The sequence below is a fragment of the Falco peregrinus genome, chromosome 2, assembly GCF_023634155.1.
Source record: "Falco peregrinus isolate bFalPer1 chromosome 2, bFalPer1.pri, whole genome shotgun sequence".
Taxonomy (NCBI): Eukaryota; Metazoa; Chordata; class Aves; order Falconiformes; family Falconidae; genus Falco; species Falco peregrinus.
The window spans coordinates 118928718-118953609 of NC_073722.1; the positions used below are offsets into that span (position 1 = coordinate 118928718).

Sequence of the window (24892 nt, forward strand, 5' to 3'; positions counted from 1 at the left end):
ATGCCAGGCCTCCCGGGATAAAACAAGCGTGCCACGCCGGCAGCCCACGCCAACGCCTCCAAGATGGCAGCAGAGCCTTCCCGCCACTCCCCACGCTAGCCATCGGGGCAGGCAGTGCGCATGCGCCGGCTCCCGCCTGCTGCGGCCGCGCCTCGGCCTGGGGGGCGGGGCCAGCCCGGCCGCTCCCTCGGTGGCGGCCCCTCCCGGGGCGGCGGCGGGCCGTGCCGCGCGTGCGCAGCGCGCCTTGCCGCTCTCAAGATGGCGCCGCGGCGGTGACGGGGCCGGCGGGCGGTGGCGTCTGCAGCGGGACCAAGCGGCGGAGCGTGGGCCCGGCGCCCCGCGGCAGGATGATCCCCACCGAGGAGGTGTCGGCCCGCAGGAGGGAGATCGAGGACAAACTCAAGCAGGTGGGACTGGGGTCGGGCCCTGCTGCGGGCCCTGCTGGGGCCTGGGCTGGGAACTGGGCTGGGCTGGGCCCGCAGTCCCGGCGTGTTGCCTGGAAGATGGAGCTGGGAACTGGTCTGGAGGTCCCCACCGGGCCTGGGAGCGTTCTGCGACCCCCCCCTAAGGGACTGGGCATCCAGCTCAGGACCTGGCAGCATCCCTGGGTTCCCTTCAGGGCCTAGGGCCCTGATTTTTCAGGGTCAAGGATCTGCCTTTCGCATCGGGCCTGCCCCCCCCCCCCCCCCCCCCCCCCCCCCGACTTTAGGGGCTTGGTAGCTTTTGGGGACTCGCCTTTCAGGTCCTCAGGTCCAGCCTGTTTGGCTAGACTTTGCAGGGTGCCGTGTCCCTTATCTCTGGGCTTCGGCGACTTGAAAACAGGCCTTGGTGGTTGCTTTGTGTTGGCCGCTTGCATTTGTGGCTGTGTATGGGATTTGGATGGTGTCAGTGCAACACTTGTGTTGTTCTGTGGCAGGGCAACATGTGTTCTGAGTCAGTGTGCCTCTGTGGTAGAAGTGTTCATTTTATATTGGGCTGTGATTTTAGTGTGTGAAGGCTCCTGGGGTCATGGTATCAAAGGGATGTGAATAATCCATAAAAACATCACTCTTAATTTTATATGTCTCTGATCATGGGTCAGCTGCCCTGATATCTGTTAAGGGGTAGCGTATTAAAATGTGGCCTCAGCATCAGACCAAACATGGTTTGCTGCAGTGTTTATTTACCAGGACTTGTAAAAACCTACACATAATGTTTAGTGACTTAAAAGCTTAGTGTTCAGGATTCAAGACTGTTTTTTCATCATATTGGCAGGAAGAAGAAACTCTGTCCTTTATCAAAGAAAGCCTTGAGAAGAGTGACCAGCTTACAAAGAACATGGTAAGAAGGTCCTTGAAGTTCAGCCCTAATGTTGGGCCTTGGTTTGCTCTTTCTTAGGAGAATCTTTTTCAGGGCTGTCATTGTGCCCATCGGAGGAATGCAGAGTAATGAACTACTTGCTCTGCATCTGTGTTTTTTACTTCAGTGGCTGGTCAAAGGGGAAAACTGATGAATGTTGCAGTCCTAAGCTTCTCTCCCAGTTTGATGAGGGCTCAAATGAGCTGTTGGCCTCATCTCTTTACAGTCTGTCCTCTCTCTTGGGAAGAGGTGTTAATAGACCCCAGACAATTTGTGTAACAACATCATGTTGTTGCTTCATAAAGTCAGGTCTTGTTTGGAGTTTTATTTGGGTAATGTTCTGTTTAAGAGGTAGAAAGCAATTACTGTGCTCTAATTGTTTGTGAGCCCTTGGATAGTATACTATCGCCAGTTTTGGGCTCAGTGCTTTGAGGAAGTTATAGAAGCGCTGCCAGAGAAGTGTGAAAAGCATAACATAGGAGTCAGTCTTGAAAGAATTATGTTTTTGTCTAAAAAAGATGACATTAAGGCACCCTTTATGAGCTTACTAAGATTTTCTGCCTTTCAGAAGCAATATCACAGTCCTTTTTTAAAAAAGAAAAGCGTATGATGGAAAAGAAGGTTCTCACTATGGTGGTCCTGTGCCTTCATGTGTGTGTTTCACGTTTGGGTCTTAGTGGTATGGTGCTGAGTGGCAGCTGGTTTATGCTTTTGTTGCTCTTTTTACCCCGGGTGCTTCCAGGCAGTTTCTGTGGATTTGTTTTCTGCTGTCAAATAACATTTTGCTCCTCCTTAGTACTGTTGGAATATTATGTTCATGCTTTACAAACATTTAATTCAAGGTTGGCCCATCCCTGTATGGCATGTGATCTGTTCTGTGATTGTTCATAGAAATTAGGGCATAGAGGGATTAAAGAGCCCACCTAAGGAACCAAGGAAAATTAGTAGCGGAGCCAAAAAAGAGAAGCCAAGACTGAAGGTCTCAGATTGCCCTGTTCTGACTACTACCCTACTGTATGGATCTGTGTGGAAGGATGTCCTTAGCTCTCTGTTCCTCTCTTGGCTTGTAGGTTTCTATCCTTTCCTCCTTTGAAAGTCGTTTGATGAAGCTGGAGAACTCCATCATCCCTGTCCATAAACAGACAGAGAACCTTCAGCGCTTGCAGGAGAATGTGGAGAAGACCCTGTCCTGCTTGGATCACGTCATCAGTTACTACCATGTGGCTAAGGACACAGAGAAGATCATAAAGGAAGGGTGAGTTGGGCAGCTAGATACTGCTGGGGAGCTTCATCCTATTGAACTTTTGGAACAGAGCTGACTCCACACACCTCATAACATCATATGTATAACCCTTCCCACACTCTTTGCCCACCACCAGTCTACAATAAAGCTGCTTGACTTGACCTTCAGTAATCCCCAGAGGGCAAAGTCTGCTCAGACTCTACACTGGTGTCTCTTCCAGGTTTTGCAGACATGCTGCCATGTGAATCCTGTGAGCCTTGGTGACTTCTCTTCTTAATCCACCCTTTTCCCAAAGGTTCTTCCTGTCCTGCTGATGTTGTCGGTGCATCCAGGATGAACTGGAACTGTTCTGGACCCTGCTTTCAGTCTCGGGGAGGGTGTTGTGATGGCCATTCTCTGGGGTAGAATGTGTAGCTTCCTCTACCTTCCCATCAGGGCCTGACTGGAAGAGGAGGGCAAGGCTGAGAGTTGTGTGCTGCTCAGTCATCAGTACTTCTGCACTTGCTGGTGGATTGGGTATTCTGCTGTGGCGCTCAGTGGAGGCAAAAGGGAATCCTATGATCTCCTAGTTGAAGAAAAGGGAATTGAAATTTTCCTTGTTACTTTTTGCTTTGATATCTTCTTTCTTAGCTTCTGGGGCACTGCATTTTATTTTTGTCTTTATTTTCAGCCCCACTGGGAGGCTGGAGGAATACTTGAATTGCATGGACAAAATCCAGAAGGCAGTGGAATACTTCCAGGACAACAACCCAGACAGCCCGGAGCTGAACCGTGTGGTAGGTTGTGGGTCTAGAACTCTAGAACCTCATATGGGTGAGAGAGGGACAGATGTAGCCCTGGTGCTTGCTCTCTTGCTGTGGGAGGCTGACGGGCTTGCCGCCTGGTGAAGGATGGACACAGCTGAAGAAATGATTGTTTGGGCTTCCGTTTAAGTGCACTCAGCAGTATTTCTGCTTGTGGTGTCTTGTGCGCTCTATGCATTGTGCCAGTAGGACTTCTGAAAGCATATGTTGCACGTGTGATGGAGTTCATAGAACCTCTTCCAGAGTAGCTCTTGTCAGTCCTTCAACTGCTTGAGCAGAATGAGAGATCTCTTTAAATCCCACTTGAAGACTGAGCAACTCCCAAGCATTTTTTTTGTTTAATTCACTTTAAAAGTCTCTTAGTTGTAAGTGTTGTTGGAGTTTGAAGGATGTGATACTTGACAGTGATTGGAAACGCTGCAGGAAGTACATTCTTATGCAGAAATAATCATGAATGACTGATCACAGAAGCCCTGTGCTGGTTCTGTCCTTCTGTTGTGTTGTGCCAGAAATCCCTCTTTGAGAGGGGCAAGGAGTCCCTGGAATCAGAGTTCCGCAGCTTGATGACACGACACACCAAGCCGGTCCCACCCATCCTCATCCTGGACCTGATCAGTGGGGATGAGGAAATGGAGACGCAGGAGGAGATGTCACTGGAGCACCTCCCAGAGAATGTCCTGCATGATATAATCCGCATTTCTGGCTGGCTGGTGGAAAACGGCAGGAATCAAGGTTGGTAGTGCTGTCTGTTGCTCCCTTGTAGTTCTGTATCGGGTGAGTGCTTTCCAGCTACTTCACACGTGTTTGGGACCAAAAGTAGGGTGTTGAGGGTTGTATGTAGCGCTGCACAGCTTGCCTTGTAGATCACACGCCTTCAGCCACGAAGCCTCTGCTCAGGTGCTGCTGTGGCTAACAGGCTGCGAGTCACACTGCTGCTGGTAGCCGGCAGCGCTAGCAGATCTAGTGACTGCTTTAGTGGCACCTTTTAGATGAGTAGTTCAGTCTCCTTTCAGTCACCTTAAAATGTTGCTTTTCTTACAGTGTTTGTAGTGAGGCTGAAGTGATGGTTTGTCAGTTGAACAGCATGATCTCCTGGTGGATATGATGAAGAGAAGAGCTTTGTAAATAAAGCACAAATTATCTTAATGCATAGTCTGTCCTAAGCAGAAATCCATTTAACTTCCATCTGTAATGCCTTCTGATGGAGCTGCAACTATCTAGTGCTCAGGTGTTATAAATATGCAAGACAGTGGTCACTTACTCCTACTTGGGAACTATTTATGAACAGAACACTTTGCATTAAGTGTGATGAAGGGTTGGGGGAAGGCAGCACAGAATACTTTTAGTCTGCATGTGTCTTCTTTCCTGTTCGGCAGCATCAAAATCCTAGAATGATTTGAGTTTGAAGGGACCTTAAAGATCGTCTAGTTCCAGCCCCTCTGCCCTGGGCAGGGACACCTTCCAGTAGCCCAGTGTCTCACCACCCTCACAGTACAGAATTTTTTCCTTACACCTAATCTAAATTTACTCTCCTTTATTTAAAACCATTCCCCCTTGTCCTATTGCTACACATCCTTGTAAAAAGCCCCTCTCCAGCTTTCTTGCCAGCCCCTTTAGTTACTGTAAGGTCTCCCTGGAGCTTTCTCTTCTCTAGGCTGAACAATGCCACTTTTTCAGCCTGTCTTCACAGGAGAGGTGCTCCAGCCCTCCGATTGTCTTCATGGCCCTCCTCTGGACTCATTCCCACAGGTCCATGTGTTTTTTATGTGCCTACAGCCTTATACTCCTTTAACTTTCTTGTTGGGAGTGAATGACTGTGGACTTGTTAGAGGAAACGTGCTTTCACAGACACATAGCTACTAGAGTCACCCTCCCCTCCACCTCAATGATTTACTTCTGAGTGGGAATTACTGTGCTGACCAAGCACGATGAACATCTTTAAAAGCTTCTTAAGAATTTTTTCATGATCAAAGATGACTTAAGCATATATAGTGTATTTTGTTAGTCAGTTTGTATTCTGCTTTCAAATGGTGAACACCTCGTTCCTGAGGTTCCCGAGTGCCCTGAATCCTGAGAAGTGTGTAAAGTCCCTCATGCTAGAAACTGAGCACTTAAATTGACAATGTCTTGCACAAATGTCTCCCATTAGTTTCACAGCTGATGTGCTCTTCCTAGCGGTGCACAGACTTAGTGTTGTATGTGGTGGGAGGGCTGGAATGAATACTGCAGGGGAAGGAAGAAAAAGTTTTTGAAGAAAACAGGAGAGGCTCTGGGAGGGAAAAACACTTACCTGGGGTCCCATATCAAAGCTAGTAAGTGCTCTTAGGGGCACAGAGTGTTACAGGAAAGGTTTGTTTTGCTATATAGTGTTCCCTGTTTGCGTATAACCTTGTTTCTATCTTGTCTCGTTAGATTTCATGACTGTTTACTTCCAAATTCGCTCTGTCCAGCTTGACCGCTCCATAAAGGGGCTGAAAGACCATTTTCGTAAGAACAGCTCCTCCACAGGGGTGCCTTATTCCCCTGCCATTCAGAACAAAAGGAAGGATACCCCCACCAAGAAGCCAATCAAGAGACCAGGTGAGTCCCTGAAGGGGGGATCACTGTACTGTGTATCATCTTGCCTGCATATTGAATACATATCTGCAGGCTTTGTCACTGCTGAGGTAGCCTCTGTGTCTAAAACGTGCTTTTAGGACAGGAACAGGGGTGAGATTTTGGAGATAAGCATCTCTTCTCTGCCCTGGATTCAGCACTGAGATTACAGATGCTATGTCTCTTGTTTGTCAAGTCATTAGGTTTGTTCTCTGGGAGGAGAGGGAGAGGAAAAGCTGTTGCCTTAACAAAGAAATGAATAAAAGAGACCCGAGAATGCTATAAAAGGATATGATCTGAGAACACCTGTCCTCAGCCTTGGCATATGGAATATAGACTGTGCCACAGCAAAACTGAAAACTCAGATGTCATAAGCCACATCACTTTAGTCATTAGTTATGAATAAATATTACTGTGCTAGGAAACTAAGAACTTGTCAGGAGTTAAGATAGGGACTAGGCAGGTGCCTACAGAAATGAGATTCAAAGCTGTCTGAATTTTGGAAGGGCTGTTAAAGCTTTTGCCTCAGCCTGTCTTTGGAAGAGCTATGAATGTGGCTGGTGGGTTATTTCACCTCTCCACATAATTGAGTTTTGCTGCATTTTCTGCAGCTGATGAGTCCAGTCACTCCAGTGTACCGGAGTGCAGACTGGAGTTCCCATTTCTGTAATGTGCCATCTAGTGGGAGCAGGGCCAGGAGGAGGGCCAGCAAGAGCTACCACTTACCTCCCACAGCAGTGCAATAATATTGTCCTTCTGTGTGTCATAGCACCCTGTTGTCTCATCTGTAATAGCGATGAAAGCCAGAAAAGCTTAGATTTCTGCGGGTTTACCTGGCTGATATGCTCCCACCCTAGTATTTTTCCCTGTGTTGTCCAATTACTCTTACTGGGTTCAGGAGAATAATAAGAAATGTGAGTAGGGGCTGGGAATGGGTGGGGTGGGGAAAGGGAAGAAAAGAAATACCCATTTTAATTGTGTTGTGTTTATTTTTATAATCCTGATGTGAATGCAGTCCTCATCCCAGGTAATGTGTGTCTATGTGTGCGTGTGCTGGCCCTGGTGCTCACTCTCTTCACTTCTCTTTGTGGAGAGGCTTTGCTGGGCCTCTTCTTGCTAAAGCAGAGGGTGTGCCTGGGATATTTGGAGAGGGAGGGCTGCCCGGGTCAGGCTCTGACATCTGGAGATCACCCCTCTGGTCTTTTAAAATCGGTCTGTGCCACTGCTGCTGTGCCCTGGAGCTGTTTCTGAAAGCTGATGTACAAGTTGCAGAACAGTATCCTTCTGCTAAGGAGAACTAGCTATGCTGCAGATGGCAGAAAAACAGTGTTTAAAATCGCTCCTAAGCATGCGGGCAGTCACTTGTGTTCAGCTCCTGAACAGCCCAGCAGCATGTTTACAATAGGTAAAAATAAATTTTGTGTGGTTCAGTGGCTCTCCACTGGAAAGATGCCAGCTGGGGATCTGTAGTTGAGCTGTAGGGAACTGGGGTTGTGGGTGCTTCAGATTTGTCCCACAGTTCTCATTTACTACCTGATATTGAAAAGATCTGTGGGTTGTGATTGCTGTGAAGTCAGCACCGTCAGCAGGCGTTTCTGAGCAGCCTGCCAAATGATAACATCTCCCCTATGCTCTAGGTAAATAGTCAGGGATCAAGATGTTTTTTTTTTCATGGGCAGATTAAAAATAATTAGGATTTTTTTTAATGAGTCTCTTGGATGAGATCTTGGATGCTCCCATAGAGAGTATGGAAAGGAGCCCACACATTTGAGACCACAAGCAAACAGTGATCCTCCAAAATGGATGCGTACGGGCGTACAAAATTACTTACCGTTAATGTCTTGGCTGTGGATTTTCCAGGAGATTTTCATGTCTTTTTGCCCAGTTTAATTGGAGTTTGTGAGATGGGCTGGGTAGAAGGCACAGAGCACAGTCTGAATGCGCTTATGGAGCTGATGGTGTATGAAGGAAAGAGCATTTCAGACGATCTATTGGGGTATTGTTGATCTCAAGAAAAAATGGTGGCTAATTTGTCTCCAGTCTTCCGTGAACAAGGACAGAGAATCAGACTGTAGCTCTTGAAGAACAGGGTGGTTAAACCTCATACACCAGCCATCTCTTATGGCTACTAAATTGTACTTAAATGAAATTAAAAATGGAGGGGAAAAAATAGTCTTTGAGCAGGTATTCACTGTTTTTTCTGCAATTCCATCAGCTTTCAAGGACAGCTCTTGAGGTGGAAGTCTTACACCTTCTTCGCACTGGCACAGTGGCCCTCTTCATAGCAATACTCTTCTTGTGGTGTTTGATTCCCCTGGTTTTAACCTTTGTTCAATTATGGACAAAGAATATTTTTCTGTGCTGTTGCTTCAATAAGTCAAGTTCTGCCAATTTGGGTTTCAGTCAAGGGGGTTCTCACAACTCCAAGTGTGTTGATATCCTTAGTCCTTAAGGAAGAATATCCCAGTGCACACCCCAATGTACACTTTTAACCTGATGCAAGGGATAAATAACAAACTAAATCTGATGTACTAAACTTGTTTACCCACAAAGAAAAGTGGAAGAGAGGCTAAAGGGAAGGTGAGGTATTAGGGATAGGGTAACAAGGCAGAGATCTCCCCTCTCCCTTGGGTACTGTATTGGATTCTGGAGAACATGCTCCATACCCATATGTCATTTCAGAGGGTTTAAATTCATTTGTTTCATTTGTTGGTGTACCCTGTGCTGTCTCCTGTTAGAGCATGCAGTTGAAAATCTGACTGCTGGAGATGCTTAAAAAGGAGAGTTGTCTTCTCTTAAATGAAACTTGTCAAGTTGAACTGATGAAGCAATCTGTGGTCTTTTTTGTTTTATGCAGTTTGCTGTTTGAAATGTCAGCAGTCTGTCTTAGAGGGCAAGCATGTTCAGATTCCCAAATCATTCTGCTGCAAATACAGGCACGTGAAATACCACTTGTTTGTGATGCCCATAGACCCAGTGCTCTTTTGTTGACGGGAGAGCAGCAGGTAGTTCAGAAGCTCTGCATTGCCAGGGAAGAACAGGGCCAGAAGATGTGGCACCCAGCCTGGCTGCCTACAAGCAAAAGCCAGCGAGCTTTAGCCAGTTTTACAGAAACTCCTGCAGCTCATACTTAAGACAAAAGGACGTGTTGCCCTTCTGCTTGGTTAAAAACTGCCTAATGGAAGAGAGAAACAGGAGAAAAATGTGTAATTGGAAAACTGCCGCATGTATACCCAAAAGCTGCTTTATTTAACAATTGGGCAACAGGAGCAAAAGTTTCAGGTGTTTTTTGACATTTGGGGGTATTGGGGGTTCTCCTCAAGCTATAGGAGAGCCCTTTTCCAGTTTACTTAATGCTCCAGTTGACCTAGCTGTGAGGTGCTACCTGAAGGCAGGCTGTGGAGGCTTTGTGTGGCAGAATAAAGAGCCTGTTCCTGGTTCCTGTTTCCAGCTTCCCATATTGGTCACTGCCTAGCTTGAATGTGATGTTTTCATTAGCAGTTGAAACACAGTCCCATTTGGTTCGTGAGCTGCCTAATAGGGGAAAACAATCATGGAACAAAAGCATTTGGCTTCCACTAGAATCCGTTAAAGCCTAATTACAATGCTAAGTAAGAGGGATAGAGCAGCGCTGAAGTGATGCCCATGAACACTGAATACTCGGTGTGTGTTACTGTAAACACAGGTAATTGTGCTTGTGCAAATAAAATACAGCAGAGGCATTTCAGCTCTCTGAGAAGAAGCTGTCAGGGTGGGCTGTGGAGACGTGCACTGCATACCTGTGAAGCAAGGTCCTACTGACAGCAGCAGCAGTTTACTGTCTGCTTGGATTTCACATCAATTTACAGGGGGGTTTTGTGTTTTTTTTGGTTGGGTTTTTTGGGGGGTTTTTTGTTCTCCCCATCCCCCCTCTCCGGGTGCTTGAAAGTGGGAAAGATGATAAGAACTGATAAGAACAGTACCTGGGCTGAGCTGCTCTACATCAGCTGGGCCACAGTAACAGCCAGAAGAGTTTAGTGTGTATCTCCAGAGCTTGCTACAGCCCTGTTTGCTCAGAGGAACTTGCTGCTGTGACCAAGCTCTTATGGTTTCTGAAAATAGCTAAGAATCAAGTGAAGTGTTGGGTGTGAAGAGTATTGGGAAACTTAGAAAAAGAGGCATAGTCCTCTCATTTGATCACGTGATGGAAGCTAGGAGCAAATGCATCAGCACAGCAAGGGTGTCTTAAGTCTTCCCACCTTCCCTGGTGTGGGTGTGTAGGGGAGAAGTTTCCCCCTAGAAGAATGTGGTTTATGGATATGATTTTTTTTTTTTTCTCCACTAAATGGTTGAGTACGCTCCAAACTGATAGAAGAAAAATGTTGCCAGTGAAACATTCTTTAGGAACCACATTCTGTTAAGCGCACAAGGTTAAGGCAGCTTGGTAATTCAGTGGGAACTTCTCTCTCTTGTTCTCCCCCATTAGAGATGCACAGTCTGGGAGGTGTGAAGTTTCCTCCCTCTGCTGCATATCCCTTCATGGGATGAAGCTGTCCTGCACCCTGGGATGCTGTTCTCCAGCAGTGTGTACTTAGGATTCCCCTCAGGACAGCGATCCTCAGCATATGGGCAGCCAATACTCATTTCCAGGCTGCAGTGTGGCTCACAGTTACTGGTTGAAGTAGGGATTTTGTGTGTGTCTGAAGTATTTGTTGCTTTAAAGCAGAAGAACAATTCTTAATTTTGCCAGCAGCATTTTTATTTCCTGGAATCTTCTTCAATTACTCAGCCCAGTTGTTTCATCTGAATCTCCTATAGAAACTCTTTCTACCTTCCCAAAACTTTGTTCCCTGTTGTGCAGGCAACAGCAAAGCTCTGCTGTGAGAGGGTGTCCATGTGCTTGTGATAATTGTAGCTTGTTGCATGACGACTAACCTTTTAACGTGGAAACAGTGCTTAGTCTTCAGTTGTCACATTAATGCTTTGTTTTGTGCTTTCTAGCTCTATATCCAGCGTTGGCTTTTGTTCAGTTCTGTCTGTTTTTTGTGTGTGTTAAGTATAAATCTTTTAACCCAGTGTTATTTTTTTTTCCATGGTTTTAATTGATTTGCAGTTCCTTAGAAGAGAAGTGTCTTGGGGATTAGGGTGACTTAATGCAAGTTAGACATGGGTGGGCAGCATTCATTATCCTGTGATTGCTGTGATGGGAATTGCTTCTGCAGTTGCTTTCTCGAGCCCAGAGGTTGTCACCCTTTTATTGCTTCCAGAGATCGTTCCTTGTCTTGGCTATGGGGCTCCTGATGGGTCTGTATTGATTACGCTCTGAAAATACCCCTCAGAAAGGCACCTCTTTCTGCAGCTCTAACCAAGTGGCTGTGATTGTGGCTCTGGGGAGCAGGCAACATACTGCTGGACAGGAATTGTCTGTACTGCAAAGCCCTGCTTCCGCAGCTGAGGAAGAGCAACAAACCTTGTGCGCTTGGATGCGGAGTACAGGTTTAAATAAATTCATTAGAGGGAAGGGTGCTTCACTGCTTCCCTTCTCTGATCACGTTTTCTCACCCAGCCATACCGTTTCATGAAACTGATTTGAGCGCTCCCTGATTCTGTAATGGTGGCTGGAATTCACGCCTTCACCCTCAAAGCAGGGAAACAGTCTGGAAATGCCATTGTATCTGCACACTTGGACATGAGTTTGGGGTTCACCTTCCTGTACTGAGCATGCCCGTTGGTGCCCAGCATCCTCTTGTTGGGCCCAGGTGACTTGCTGGTGGAGGGCTGGTGTTCTGGGTTTGTTTTCTTTCACTCATTTTCTAGGTCTTCTTGTCTCTTCTCTCTGGCTCTGGTGACAGGCACGATCCGTAAGGCTCAGAACCTTCTGAAACAGTACTCTCAGCATGGTCTAGATGGGAAAAAGGGGGCCTCTAACCTCATACCTATGGAAGGTAATCACAGCTCTGGCTACTTCGCTCTTGACTTTCTCTGTGTATCAGCCTTGCTTTTCCAGGTGGGACTTCCATTAGCCTCATGCTTGGTGGACAGCATTGGATAGGTACAGCTATTCTTGGGGAGCCAAATTGATGCTGGAGGGCCAAATTATTTTTCTGAATTTAGTGTCTGAATTTCAAAGTCTTTGTAAACATGAATACAGGTGGAAAGGATGTTACCTTAAAGCAGTTGACCCACCACAGCCCCCTGGCTAATGGAAGCTCTCCTGTGATGACATCTGCTTGTGGTGTTTCTGTTCCCTTTTCTTGACTTTGAGACATTCAGTTTCGTAGTGACCTTTCCAAACCTGATGCTGAAGTGTCAGACCACAACTAGCTTGGTGCATTGTGCCTGTGTGTCATCTTCGTGGAGACCTACCTAAGTGGTTGTCTTCCGTATTCTAATCTCCTCTGCTTATAGAGGTTGTACCAGATAAAGGAGAAGGGGTCACTTGCTTCAAAGCATCTGTAAGACCTTTTTGCCTCCTGCTACATATGTACCCAAAGTAGATCTCTTCAGCACCTATACTGTAGTCCACTAAATCCAAGGTGATCAACACAATTCATTTTTTTGGGGGGGGTGTGTGTGTGTAAATTCTTGTGCTGAGCAGGAGATGGGCTTTGATTTTTGGATTTGTAATGGTTGTGAGTAAAAATTGGATTTCTGTCCCGTTCAGAACTTATGGCAGGAGGTTCAAGGGACTCCTGTGGCCCAACAAATAACTCTCACTTCTCATCAGGTTTCAAAGGGTTGCTACTGCTACATAGCCCAACAAAGGGATTTGGTCAGGTAGCATTCCTGGGACTGTATAGGGAAAAAAAGTGTCCATCAGATCAAATAAGCCAAGCTTGAAGCAGCTTCCAGCCAGTGTGAGCATCCGTGCTGTAACCACCCTGGATAAATTGCGCCTTCTGTTTGTGCCGGCTGACATCTCACTAGGTCATGAGCATGATTTACGAGTTAAACACCTTTCCGATACCCTGAGCGACAAGCATGGGCCGGCTGCGGGTAAGTACCATGTTGTCACTTCATAACAAGCTGGCTAACATCCCTTCTTTTCAGCATGTTTCACAGTAGTTTTGTAGCCAGTGGCTGTTCGTCTGTGTGGGCAGTCCTGGAGCATGGGCCTTCTCTGACTAAGAAGCTCTGGCTCTTCTCAGTAGAATTCACTCCTACTAATCACACACACCCCAAGCCCTCAAACAGGGAACCCCAACTTTGTCCAACCAAAGACTGGTGGCCACCATGCTGAGGGGCACTTTCCTATAGGTCGCTACTGGCTTGTTTGATGCTGAAGTGAAGCAAACGGGAAAGGGACCACGTGCGACATGCAGTAATACAGTGGGCCACTCCCCACTGCAGGTGGCCTGTAAAACCACGTCAGATTTGTGTGTCCCTGCTGACCATAACCTTTTAAAAGATCAACCCAAGGGGCCTGTCAGTGCAGAGAAGAGTTGGTTCTTTCTCCATCAAAAGCTGCATATGCTGCTGGGAGGAGAGGAGCAGCAGTCTGTGGCTTAGAGAAGGCCTCTCTGTGTAATCTTACTGTCTTGCGGTGGTTACTACAGGGGTCTGAGTAATACAGGATGGTGTGTGTCTGCTTGTGTCTGTCCTGCTGACACATCCAGATGATTGTTGGCATGAGTTGGTGTGGGCCCTTGTATCGTACTGGCACTTCTCATGCCTGTTCTTTGAGGGATCTTTATTCGAATATTTGCATTTGTATGCAGCGTTGTGTGGCAGATTGCTCACCTAGCTGTGCTGATAGTCCTGCTTCATAGGATTTAAATGTCCATCTGCCTGTTTTTTATCTTCTGTTTTGGCCTGTGGGAAGAGGCTGCTTTCTAGGACAGCCTGGATTTCCCAGGAATGTTGATGCAAAATGGCAGTTCTTCATCTGCATGATGGATGGAGATAAAGAATTCTAAAAATACAAGCAGAGATGTTGAAGAATTTACCTCAGACCTTCCTGAGTTTAGTACTTTGTGTTCAAGCCCTTCATTAAATTTAGTATCCCAGAAGAGCTCCAGACTTGCCTTCTGTCATGAGGCTGGGAAGAGCTGGTGTCCTGATGTGCCTGTTTCTTGAACAGCAGATGATTTTGCCTGCCTCTTGCAGGGTATGCGTAGCTTCCCATGCACAAACCCAGGGGCAGGTTTGGTGAGATGACTCTTGTTCTCACGCAAGGATGGTTGCAAAGCCAGAACCTTTTCCAGAAGAACCTTGTGCTCCTTGTGTAAACCAAGGCCTTGGAGTGAGCAGAGCTACTGGAAGCTCAGTGTGAATTCTCTCTTAAAGCCATCTTGCCCTTACAGGGAGGGATGATGTCTTCGACATTGAGATTGATGCGTACATTCACTGCGTTAGTGCCTTTGTCAAACTGGCCCAGAGTGAATACCAGCTCCTGACAGAAATTGTCCCAGAGCACCACCAAAAGAAGACCTTTGACTCTCTCATCCAGGTCAGTTGAGCACCTCTGCTTGGCTTTTCTTGTGAAGAATATGCACAAAGTCTTTTTCCCCTCATTGTGAGGATGTAGATTCCACCACCTGCTGTGGGTGCCCAAGAGCACCACCTCTGCTAGAATTGTCCTTCAGGACCTGTTTAAGGAACTGGGGCCTGCACCAGGCCCTGGAGAACCTGTGCTCAGAGTCAGTCACTGGGTACTGCAAATGACCAATCAGCTAAATTGGCATCCTTAGTGGGTATCCTGCATCAAGCCCCTTGTGCTGCCTGGGCAAAAATCATGCTGCTTCCTTCTGACACTTTGGCTTTGTTGCAGGAATCATTAGATAACTTGATCATGGAGGGGGATAACATTGTCTCAGCTGCCCGGAAAGCCATCATCCGACATGACTATTCAGCTGTGCTCACAATCTTCCCCATCCTTAAGCACCTTAAGCAGATGAAGCCAGAATTTGACCAGGTCTTGCAGGTAAGCATGACGGGATTGGAGAGGGTCCTGTGGCTTGGGTTGTCTGGAGAACTTTTTGAAAGGGATTATCACAGTGGCTTTGAACAAAGCTGTGCTGCTTCTGTTCTCCAGCATGGACTGGAAGTGACACAAATGCAGCTTTCTCGTTTCTGTGATGGTCAGCCAGCAACTCAGCATCTCAGCAGCAGTTCTGTTCAGTTCAAGTCATGATCCAGTGATGGACAGTCTACATTATTCTGCTGCGTACATAGCCTCTGAGGTGTTTCATCTCTGATACTGTTGAGCTTAGCTTAGACTATGCTCGCTGATGCCTGGACAATGGGCTGCTCTGAAGGAAGCCTGCTTGGACTGTGCCACGAGGTTCTCCAGGTATCAGATATGGCATCCAGATTTAGCAAAGCTCCTTTCCATCTGCTTCCAGCTGGTGACTGTGGTGCACCATCCTCCTATATCAGGTACTGTGTAAGAAGAAACATGAGAGGTAGCAAGTCCTGGTCACCGTTAGGGTCACAACATCTTCCTTTTCTGGCTGGCAGAAGAATGCAGGATTTCATGTGTTGGTGGTAGCACTGTAAATAGTCTCCTGACACACGGAGAGCTGAGAATGAGATGCTGGGGTGGGGCATCAGGGAGGATGGGTGCTGGGTGAAAGTTCACATACTGTTTTCCTTCTCTGATCTGTTACGGAACCATTCCAGGGAACTGCAGCAGGCACTAAGAACAAACTGCCAGGATTGATCACTTCCATGGAGACCACTGGTGCGAAGGCACTGGAAGAGTTTGCAGACAACATTAAGGTAGGGTTCTCCTCAATGTTCTCTCTGGCAAGACCAGCAGGCTTGGAAGGTGGGGGTTCTGAGCAGAAGCCCCAATTTAGCTTTGAGCTTTCCATGAGAACACATAGTTTCTGAATCTAGAGCAGGACCTTGTTGGATTGATCTGGATGGTCAGCTGCATGTATCAAATGCTTGGTACTGACTTCAGATACAGGAGGTGTCTGCCTAAGAGCCTTAACAGGCATACAACAAATGATTTGACATAAACTTCCAGCCCTCTGCAGATATCAAATCGATCTCTGAATTTAATCCTATTCAAAAAGAAAGGAAAATTGCTGACTTAAAGTTTTGAAGGACTCTTGTTAAACTGTCCCTGTGTATCACTGGCTTGGCGAATGCACTGCCTGGTGGGTGGGCTGAATGTTTGATGGTCGCATGCTGAACAAACCCCTATGGTTCTGAGCTGCTGGTGCATAGGAGCTGTGGTTTCTGAGCACCAGGAGATGGCACTGCCAGAGCCAGGTCTGAGGATGTGGCTCACTTGCAGCAGCAGTTATATTGTAGGTGCCTTCAAATTCCGCACGTGCTTACCTTACATCTGACTCTTCCCTCTTAGAATGATCCAGACAAGGAGTATAACATGCCAAAAGACGGGACAGTTCATGAACTCACCAGCAACGTATGTGTTAAACCATTATTTGTGGAAAAACAGTTTCTGAAGAACCTTTATAAAGAGCAGTGGGGAAATTTCTTAAGTTAAGCTGTCTTGGTATTGGAAGGGCAAGTAACTGGCTTCCGTGGAGAGTTTAGCTAGCTGTCCTTGCTAAGCCATGATGTGACTGTTTGGGTAAAACCCAGGAACTCAAAGGAATGTAGAGATTTGTTTCTTGAAGGCTTTTAAGTTTGGGGGGACAAGTGGTCCCTCATGATTCTTAATAGCAGACCATAGGAAACACAATGTCAGTTACTTGTAACTTCCCTCCGTTGCTTCTAGGCTATCCTTTTCCTACAGCAGTTGTTGGATTTCCAGGAGACGGCGGGTGCCATGCTGGCATCACAAGGTACACACGTGCATGGGGCTTGTTTGGGCATGCAGTTCCTTCCCCAAATCGTCTGAACATCTTCCCTAAAAAGATCAAACCTTAATGTGCACTGTGAGCTTGTTTTCCTCCTGTCCTTCACCCTGTGGTTTGTCTTGTCCTCCAACCTGCCATGACCATGTAGTTGGTTATCTGGAGAACTCCAAGGGATACAGCTTCCCTGCTGGCCTTGCTCCTGTCAGGTACTTGGGATGATGTTTATTGTTGATCCGCTATGTGGTATCAAGAGAGGATACCTTAGTCATTTAGCTTTGGATCTGACACTGGGCTGGTCCTCTGTGACTCTACTGGAGTGAGGGCGGTTGATCCAGCTGAGTTACCTTTAGTTAGGCTGTGTGTTGACGAATTGTCGCAACAATTCCCTGCCACATCTTCTGGTCAGCATATAACAGCAGCAGCAAGAATATTCTCAGCATCTAGCCATGGTCAAGCTGGGACTCATGAGTTATTAGTGTGCCACATGCCCTAACAGAGAGACAAGTTTTAGTTCTGCTCTCCGGAACGCTAAAGAGACTGATTCCAGAAGGAAATACCTAGATCGGAAGCTGAGAGCTGCTGCCTCATGTAACAGGATGCTACTGCGTACTGGCTAGAGTGTGGTTCTTTCTTCCGTAAGAGCAGCAGCTCCCAGCTCTGTAGTGAGCCCTCAGGCTTGGCAGAGCTCCTGCTTTCAAGTAGGTTGGAATAGAGCAGGCTGGAGAGGTGGAGAACTGGAGATTCAGGGGCCACAGGGACCTGAGGGGTCACAGGCCACTAGCTGGTGTTTGGTGAGGGTTAGGGAGCCTGTTAGGAGCAGGGGAAGAGGGAAGCTTACAGCTGCCTCCAGACTGTTATCTCCAGTTCCTGATTGGAAAATTCTGCCAGTTCTAAATTAACTCAAGCTGGGATGTCTCTGCTTCTTGCCACACCTCCTCTAGCCACTGTCTTGCGCCCTTTCCACTTGCAAGCTCAGTGCGCTCAGAGTCTGCCTCCCAGGCCTTGACTCCCTCTCCTTGGTCAAAGAGGTGGTCTCGTTTTTTTCGTGGAGAAACCAGTTGTTTCCCACGTGCTTCCCTGTGTGGTGGTGTCAGCGCTGTGGTTTCAAAGTGTTGATACATTGTCATGCTATACAGGTCAGTTATAGGAGCTGATTCAAAAGGTAGCATATAGGCTTTTTTATTTTTTATATCGGTCATATAACAAAATGTAACCATATCCATGACACAAGCTGTTTTCTTTTTAATTGTGACTGGGTGTCCCATTGAGTATAGAGGGGTCCTGCTGTGTAAAGACAGCTTGAGAAAAATGCCTCTTTGCTGTCTGTTCAATTATTAAAGCTTGAAGTCAGTGTAATTGTAACAGATCTGGTAACTTGGGCTGACATGTAGTACTTCAGAACCATGCATGATTTGACCCACAACTCAAGTACTGTAAATTGTGTTCTCTCCATCTGCAGTTGGGCCGGAGGGACCATTTGCAGCCAGATGCTCCCTGCTTTCTGCCAATGTTGTTCTCGTGCAGAAGCAGCTCTGTCACTTGCTCTGAGAGCTAGGCCTGACCCAACATAGGGCACCTGCTCAGGGCAGAGCTGTTCTCATTTTCAGTGACACTGGTTACTGAATGTTGGTAAAGTTGTGGTCCCTGTCTGGCACTGGACCTAACATCACTAAGCATCATCAGATGACAGGTGATTATGTCTGCAGAGTTTAAGAGGGGAGTTGCTTCTGCAAACAGAGGCATCTCTGGGATGCTGACTTGTGCCAAGGGTGACTATCTCTAATGATAGCTTCCAGTTACTGGCTCAGGTGTGGGTATCTGGAGTTGGGTTAGATAACTCTTGCAGTGATCCCAAGTGGTGGGAAATATATGGAGTTTTTTCTGTAATGGTTTTGCTACCACTGAAGGCAAGGAAAGTTGATCAGTTAAATGCAGTGATGCCAATCCCTTGCTGCCGTCCGCTGAATGGCTCTGTAGGGCCCTGTATAGCCATGGGGGGATGCTAAAGTGCAGAGTGAGGGTGGGATGGCTTCGTTGAGGTTCTTGGGAAGGTTATATATGGCTGTGCAGTTCATTTCAGGGACCAGTAAACTGCTGCTGGCATGAGGGGAAGCTTTCCCTCGAAAGTGAGTTTGAACTCATTTGGAATGAGGTGTCTTGCTAAATACAAAAAATGTCTCTAGCAGGGGAAGGAGGTTAGAATCTGCCTTTCCTCTGTGATCTGCACTCTGTTTGTGGCCTTGGAGGGACTCCTGCCTGCTCTCCTGTGTAGCTGTCTGTGGCTGCTCTGTATTAATATCTGCTTTGTTCTCAAAGGGATGGTGGTCTCTAACCTGTCTTTTTGCACTTTGCGTTTCTTTTTCTCTCTCCTCCCTCCCCTGTCTCTCTGCCTAATCGTAGTTCTTGGGGACACATACAATATTCCTTTAGATCCCAGAGGTAAGCAGACTTACCCACACATACCTGTTCATATTGCCTCGGACTCTGGTGATGTATGTTAATTCTTTATCCTCCAGGAGTGGTAAATAAATTAACACATAATTGAAAAGGGAGAAAGGGGAGGGTGAGTAACTCCTGCCAGCGGGCTGGAGAGAATAGGGAGGGCTTGTCATCAGCAGACAATGAGGGATGCCACATGAGCTGAAACAGGCTAAAGACACTCTCATGGCACTGAATCCGTTTGGCACAGGTAGCAAATTGGCCCAGCTGGTATCGTGCTTTATCCCATGTGTGCTTGGCTCCTTATTGTCCAACTCCCAGCAACAGGAGCCTGGAGGCCTTTCCCATGGGGTGCTTATGAACTTGGACCACCCGAGCTAGGCCTGGCTGCCAAACTGATGAGGGGAGGAGGAGATAGCTACCCGATGTGTCCTGTGGGACCCAAGCCCACAAGCCCTTGAGGGCAGAAAGCCATCCCTTATGCATAGACAGAGGGACATGTGCCAGCATGGAGTCGCTGCTTGTAAGGGCAGGCTCCCATGCTGGCACAGTCCCTCATAGAGAGCCAAGCAGGGCCTGTCAGCAACCATGGGGATGGCTGAAGCTTTCCAGAGCCCTTCTGCTTGTTTCAGTTACTGTTGCGTGCCTGCCGTTAACAGCTCCAGCTCGTTTGTTCTCTGATTACCAGTTTCTAGTGCTTACAAACCCTTTTCAGGTGGTGGGGGAGGGATGGGGAAGATGTGTTTAATGACTCTATTTCTGATCAAGAGGATGTAGTCTGAGCGCTAGGAAGGAAAGGAGAGATTTCTGCTGGGGTGCTCAGCACTGGATGCAGATAGAAGGATTGAGGGGTGCAGAGCTCTTGCACCCTCACCCTGGATAAGCCGCTGACAAGTAGCACTGAAGCAGGGAGCTAATTTCACTGTCAACGGAAGCTCTGCACTAACTCCATAGCAACGGGGATGAGGCTTGTTTGAATAGAGGCAGGCTGACCACACATACCCCCTTTCCCCATGCTGTGTTAACTGTCCTACAACTCTCTTCTTTTCAGAGACCAGCTCTTCAGCTAGTAGCTACAGTTTGGAGTTCAGTAGGCGTCTGCTGAGCACCTACATCTGTGAGTACTCTGCACACCTTCCCATTTCTGCCCCATTGGCTGTCTTTCCCTTGTTTTCTTCCTGGGTGAAGAGCACAGGCTGTGTCTCTTAGTCCATGTGATCTTTCCATGTTTGAGCTGGAGTCTGATGGGAGGGATGAAAAAAAAAAAAAGCATCAAACTGCAAGTTTCAGACTGTTACAGTTAGATAAGACAAAGCACAGTGCAGCAACTTGCTGTGCTGCAGAGCTTTTGTCACCAGTTTTGGTGACTTGCTGAGTAAAGATCAGTGTAATGCTCGTTACAGGTTTAAGTACACATAATTATACCCTTGTCTGCACGTGCAGTTGGGGCTTGCTGTTCACTTTGCTGTGGGCCCACCGCAACATTACCGAGCTCTCAGTTTGAATTGTCAGGAATGAGAAGTTTCAGTGCAAAACTTTTTGTTCTTTGTTTTTCCCCTCTTTAAGGCAAAGTACTGGGCAACTTGCAGCTTAACCTTCTTAGTAAATCTAAGGTTTATGAAGACCCAGCTTTGAGTGCTATTTTTCTGCACAACAACTACAACTACATTCTGAAATCTCTGGAAAAGTAAGTGTGTATCTGGGCAAATCTCCCTGAAGTCCAGGCTAATTCTAAGCGTGGTTTTGGAGCAGAGTTCTGCATTGAGTGCACTTATTTGCTGGCCTGTCTCACCTCTGCTGTTTCTTCCATTCTTGAAACTGCCCTTTTGAAAGCTTTGCACTATTATAACCATTACATTGCACAAGAGCAGAAGATAAAAGCATCAGAGATGCCTTAGGCTGTAGAGCATCCTTTGATCTTGGGAGGACTGAGGATGTAGCTTTGGAAAGTAACTTAGAGTAGCTTCTCTGTCCCAGTTTGTGCATTTCAAGGTCCATTTTATTGTAAAGGGCAGTAAAGTATTTGTTATAAGGGCTTGAAATGTTTCCATCCTGCAAGCAGCTCTGAGAGCAGCTGGCTCAGGTGCTTCCTCAGGTTTTCTGTTCTTTCAGATCTGAGCTGATCCAGTTGGTAGCTGTGACACAGAAGACAGCTGAGAGGTCTTACCGGGAGCTTATTGAACAGCAGATCCAGACCTACCAGCGCAGGTCAGGTGACATCCTCTCCAGTTCCCTTAGTTTTGTTGGTTTGAGAGCTTGGGAGCCAATGCTGCTGGAGCAGTGGGAGAGATTAGCCTAAACCAGAAACTTGTCTAAACCCAAAGTATTTTGCTTTCCAAGTGATTAATCTGACTTGAAGGGGTTACTGTGGAAAGTTTTGGGGTGTGTATTGTCTGGGGTGGCCTTTGGGTCATGGGTGAAGACTGATGTTCCAGTGAGGCATGAGTAACTCCTCTTTGCCTCTTTCCTGTCTCATTTCACCTGCAGCTGGTTGAAGGTGACAGATTACATCCTGGAGAGAAATCTACCTGTCTTTCAACCAGGAGTGAAGGTGAGAGGATGGGCAAGGATGGTTTTCAGATAATAGAAATTGCCACAAACTTTTCCTTTGTCATATTAAAAAAAAAAAAAAAAAATCCCAGAAAACTCCTTTGTCTCATGCCAGTGTTGCTCTGCAGAATGACTACTGTGGCTGGAACAAGATGGAGCGCAGCGCTGCCTTGTAATCTTCCCTGCCCCAGATTCATACAAGTCTTTTAATCTCTGCCTCTAATCTTGTATTTTCACCTGAGCAGATGCTTCTATTTTGGATTTGCAGAATGTTCAGAACCTCCCCTTAGAAAGGGCTGGAAGCATAAAAGAGGTCTATTTTTATGTCTGTTTTGTCTGAAAATTACCCTTGTTAAACCTACTTCAGATAAAAGCCAATTGCTGAATGTAGGGTGTGCTGCTCGCTGCAGCTCTCTTCCCTTTAGGAGAGGGAATTCAGGCCAAGTAGGTAGGATATTACTTAGGTTGGATGGGGATTTGTGGGCAAACACTGATGTTAGAAATTTTATTTCTGGAGATTAAATAAAAAAAATCCTTTCCCTCCTTTTTGCAGCTCAAGGATAAGGAGAGGCAGATGATAAAGGAACGGTTTAAGGTAAGGAGGTGTTGGATGGCCTAAGAACATCCCCTGGTTGATTGGGACAGGCAGTCAGATGAAAGATCTGCTGAAGGAGATGACTGCCTGCTGGTGATCAGCAGTGGAGGGGAAGAACATCAGACCCAGTATAGAGACACGATTGCAGATAGCGCGCTCACTGAGTTTTACTTCGGACAGGGTTTTAACGACGGGCTGGAGGAGCTATGTAAGATTCAGAAGGCCTGGGCAATCCCAGACATGGAGCAACGGGACAAAATCCGCCGGGCACAGAAAATCATTGTGAAAGAGACCTATGGTGCCTTCTTGAACAGGTGAGAACCTCTTGCAGCGTTGTGCTCTCTTCTTTGGATTTACTGAGGTCTTTGGGGCCTAGAGTAGCCTGAGCTGGGGCACTTTTCTGTTGTCTTGTCTTGTTTTACCGTGCAAAGTAGAGAAACTATCCCCAAGCTGAACTCCACTAGTTGCAGACATCTGCTGTCACCCTGGTTCCTTGGTCAAGGTGAGTGCAGATGTTCTAGCTAGCGCAAAGCTCTGAGCCACCCTGGGCTATTCATTTAGAACTCGGGAGACCAGCTGTAACTAGGTCACTTGCTCTCTACAAGATACCCTCTCAGGTTCAAGTGGGACGTGCTGGAGTGGAGCTGATCTGTGACAGAGGAGGGGTCAGTGGGTCTTCGTTGTGTTCCCGTTGTTCGTCACCTGTGGGTTGTCCTCCTTTGCAGATATGGCAATGTGCCCTTCACCAAGAACCCAGAGAAGTACATCAAATACCAGGTCGACCAGGTGGGGGAGATGATTGAGAAGCTGTTTGACACATCGGCATAAATCTCCAGCTGTTGTGTACTCTCCAGCTGCCAAGTACAAGTCAGAACTCTCTCAGCAACCTTTGGAACTCCCTTCCCTTCTCCCCTGCCCCATTGTGGTGGGCAGGGTGTTATACTTGTATTTATCAGATTTATAAACCTGTGGAAACACTACCTCCTGGCTGGTTTTGCCTCCTCCTTTGGATCTGGAGCAAAGGCTGCTGTGTGGGCTCTTAGGTTTGCAAATCTTCAGGCGCGGGTATAAATATTGATGCTTTGATGTGCGGCAGACAATGGTGAGTGTGGGGAAAAAACAACAAACAAACAAAACCCTTATGAGGTTTTGAGTTATGAGTACGGTTCTCCTGTTAAGGGCAGGAGGCTGTCAGTTCCAAATGGTGGTGCCTGCTTCCCTGATGGGTTTTGGGAATCTCAGTCCTGTAGGATCCCAAAGGATTGTCACACAGAGTTACTTGTAACTGTTCTTTAGTTCAATGATAGGGCGAGATGCAGGTTCTGTGATGTGGTGGTGCCTGGCAGATCTGCAGTCTAGTTGTGTACTGGGAATGTTTTACCCCAAAATTTCACCAGCTATCCTAGTAGCAGTTCTCTGGCCTGCATGAGGCAACAGCAGACAGGGTGATGGCAAGCTGGAGTCATGACAAGAGCAGTGAGAATCGGGTGGCGTCCTCACTAGGTGCTGTTCCTCATTGACCTGGGGCAGAGCATGTGTAGAAGTGTTCCCATGCTGATTTCTGCAGAGCACCTTCTTCCTTCCCTGTTTTTCTTTGTCTCCTGTCTTGTCTTGCATCTCTTTCCTGCAAGCCAAGTCCATTCCCTTCACTTAACCCATGGGCATCGCATGAGAAACAAGTGCTGCTCTCCCACATGCCTTGGGGTGATGCCGGCAGGCTTTGCAGGAGCGGGACTCTGCCATCTTCACAGCAACACCTTTCAGAGCTTTGGCGCTCGTATGTTGTTTCTGTGGTCTCTAGCAAGGCACCTCCTGCCCCCACCTCACTTAGTCCTGCTGCTTGCTCTGTTGTGGGATCTTCTGCGTTATTTGCCCATGGTAGCACTTGAAATACAGGATTTAGAGCTAGGAGTGCTCGCAGTAGCTGCTACGTTGCAATCTGGAACAAATCCATTATTCACCTGAGCCTGTGTTTACAGGAGTGAATGTACGCTGGTGTCTGATTAGCCCAGCAGTGGAAGAGCTGTTGTGTGCACCTCTCCTGGGAGGTGCAGAGGGCCAGGCAGACCTTGGCACGAAAAGGAGGGTGAGAAGGAACGGCAGAAGGGTGGAGAGCTGTGTTCTAACCCTTCTGCTGTTGTGTGTCCACCGACCCTGCCTTGTCCTAGCAGGGGAGGCTGCTTTGTGCAGTGTCACAGCTGTGAGATGGGCTGTTTCCCTGGGGCAGTCAGGGTTGCGCATCCAGGGGAAGGTCTGCCCCCGGCAGTTACAATGCCAGTGGATAAGAGAGACAGAGTAGCAAAGGGCAGAGAGGTGACAACCTGTCTTGCCCCATGTCACACGGGAGCTGGATGTTAGAGCCTGGATGCAAAAGCAGGTCCTGCTGTGGCAGACCCAGCCGCTTGCTTGGGCTGCTGTCTCCACAGACAGCTTTTTTTCAGGTAGCTCCTGGTTATTCTGAACCCCTGACCTTCCTCCTCAGCCTGGACCCGAGCATGCTCTGAAACACCACCTGCTCTCAGCGGTGTGGCAAATGCCTGAAACGCAGCAGGTTGGACAGGCTTGTGGGTTCAAG

General features: G+C 47.3%; 1 protein-coding gene across 13 annotated transcripts; it reads left to right on the plus strand.

Annotated features, from left to right (window-relative positions):
• The first annotated feature begins 230 nt into the window (after window positions 1-230).
• EXOC7 (exocyst complex component 7) lies at window positions 231-23297 on the plus strand. Of its 13 annotated transcripts, XM_027795667.2 has the most exons (22): window positions 231-407; window positions 1255-1320; window positions 2409-2593; window positions 3252-3357; window positions 3894-4116; window positions 5797-5964; window positions 6995-7006; window positions 11811-11903; window positions 12886-12954; window positions 14262-14407; window positions 14729-14881; window positions 15580-15678; window positions 16274-16336; window positions 16652-16718; window positions 19134-19172; window positions 20224-20289; window positions 20739-20859; window positions 21285-21380; window positions 21660-21723; window positions 22276-22317; window positions 22498-22631; window positions 23043-23297. In XM_027795667.2, the coding sequence occupies exons 1-22, from the start codon at window positions 348-350 to the stop codon at window positions 23143-23145; spliced, it is 2175 nt and encodes a 724-aa protein (XP_027651468.1). In that variant the 5' UTR covers window positions 231-347; the 3' UTR covers window positions 23146-23297. The 13 variants fall into 13 exon arrangements, with proteins under 13 accessions (XP_027651468.1, XP_027651471.1, XP_027651469.1 ...); XM_027795670.2 differs by lacking the exon at window positions 12886-12954; XM_027795668.2 differs by lacking the exon at window positions 6995-7006.
• The last annotated feature ends 1595 nt before the right edge of the window (window positions 23298-24892 follow it).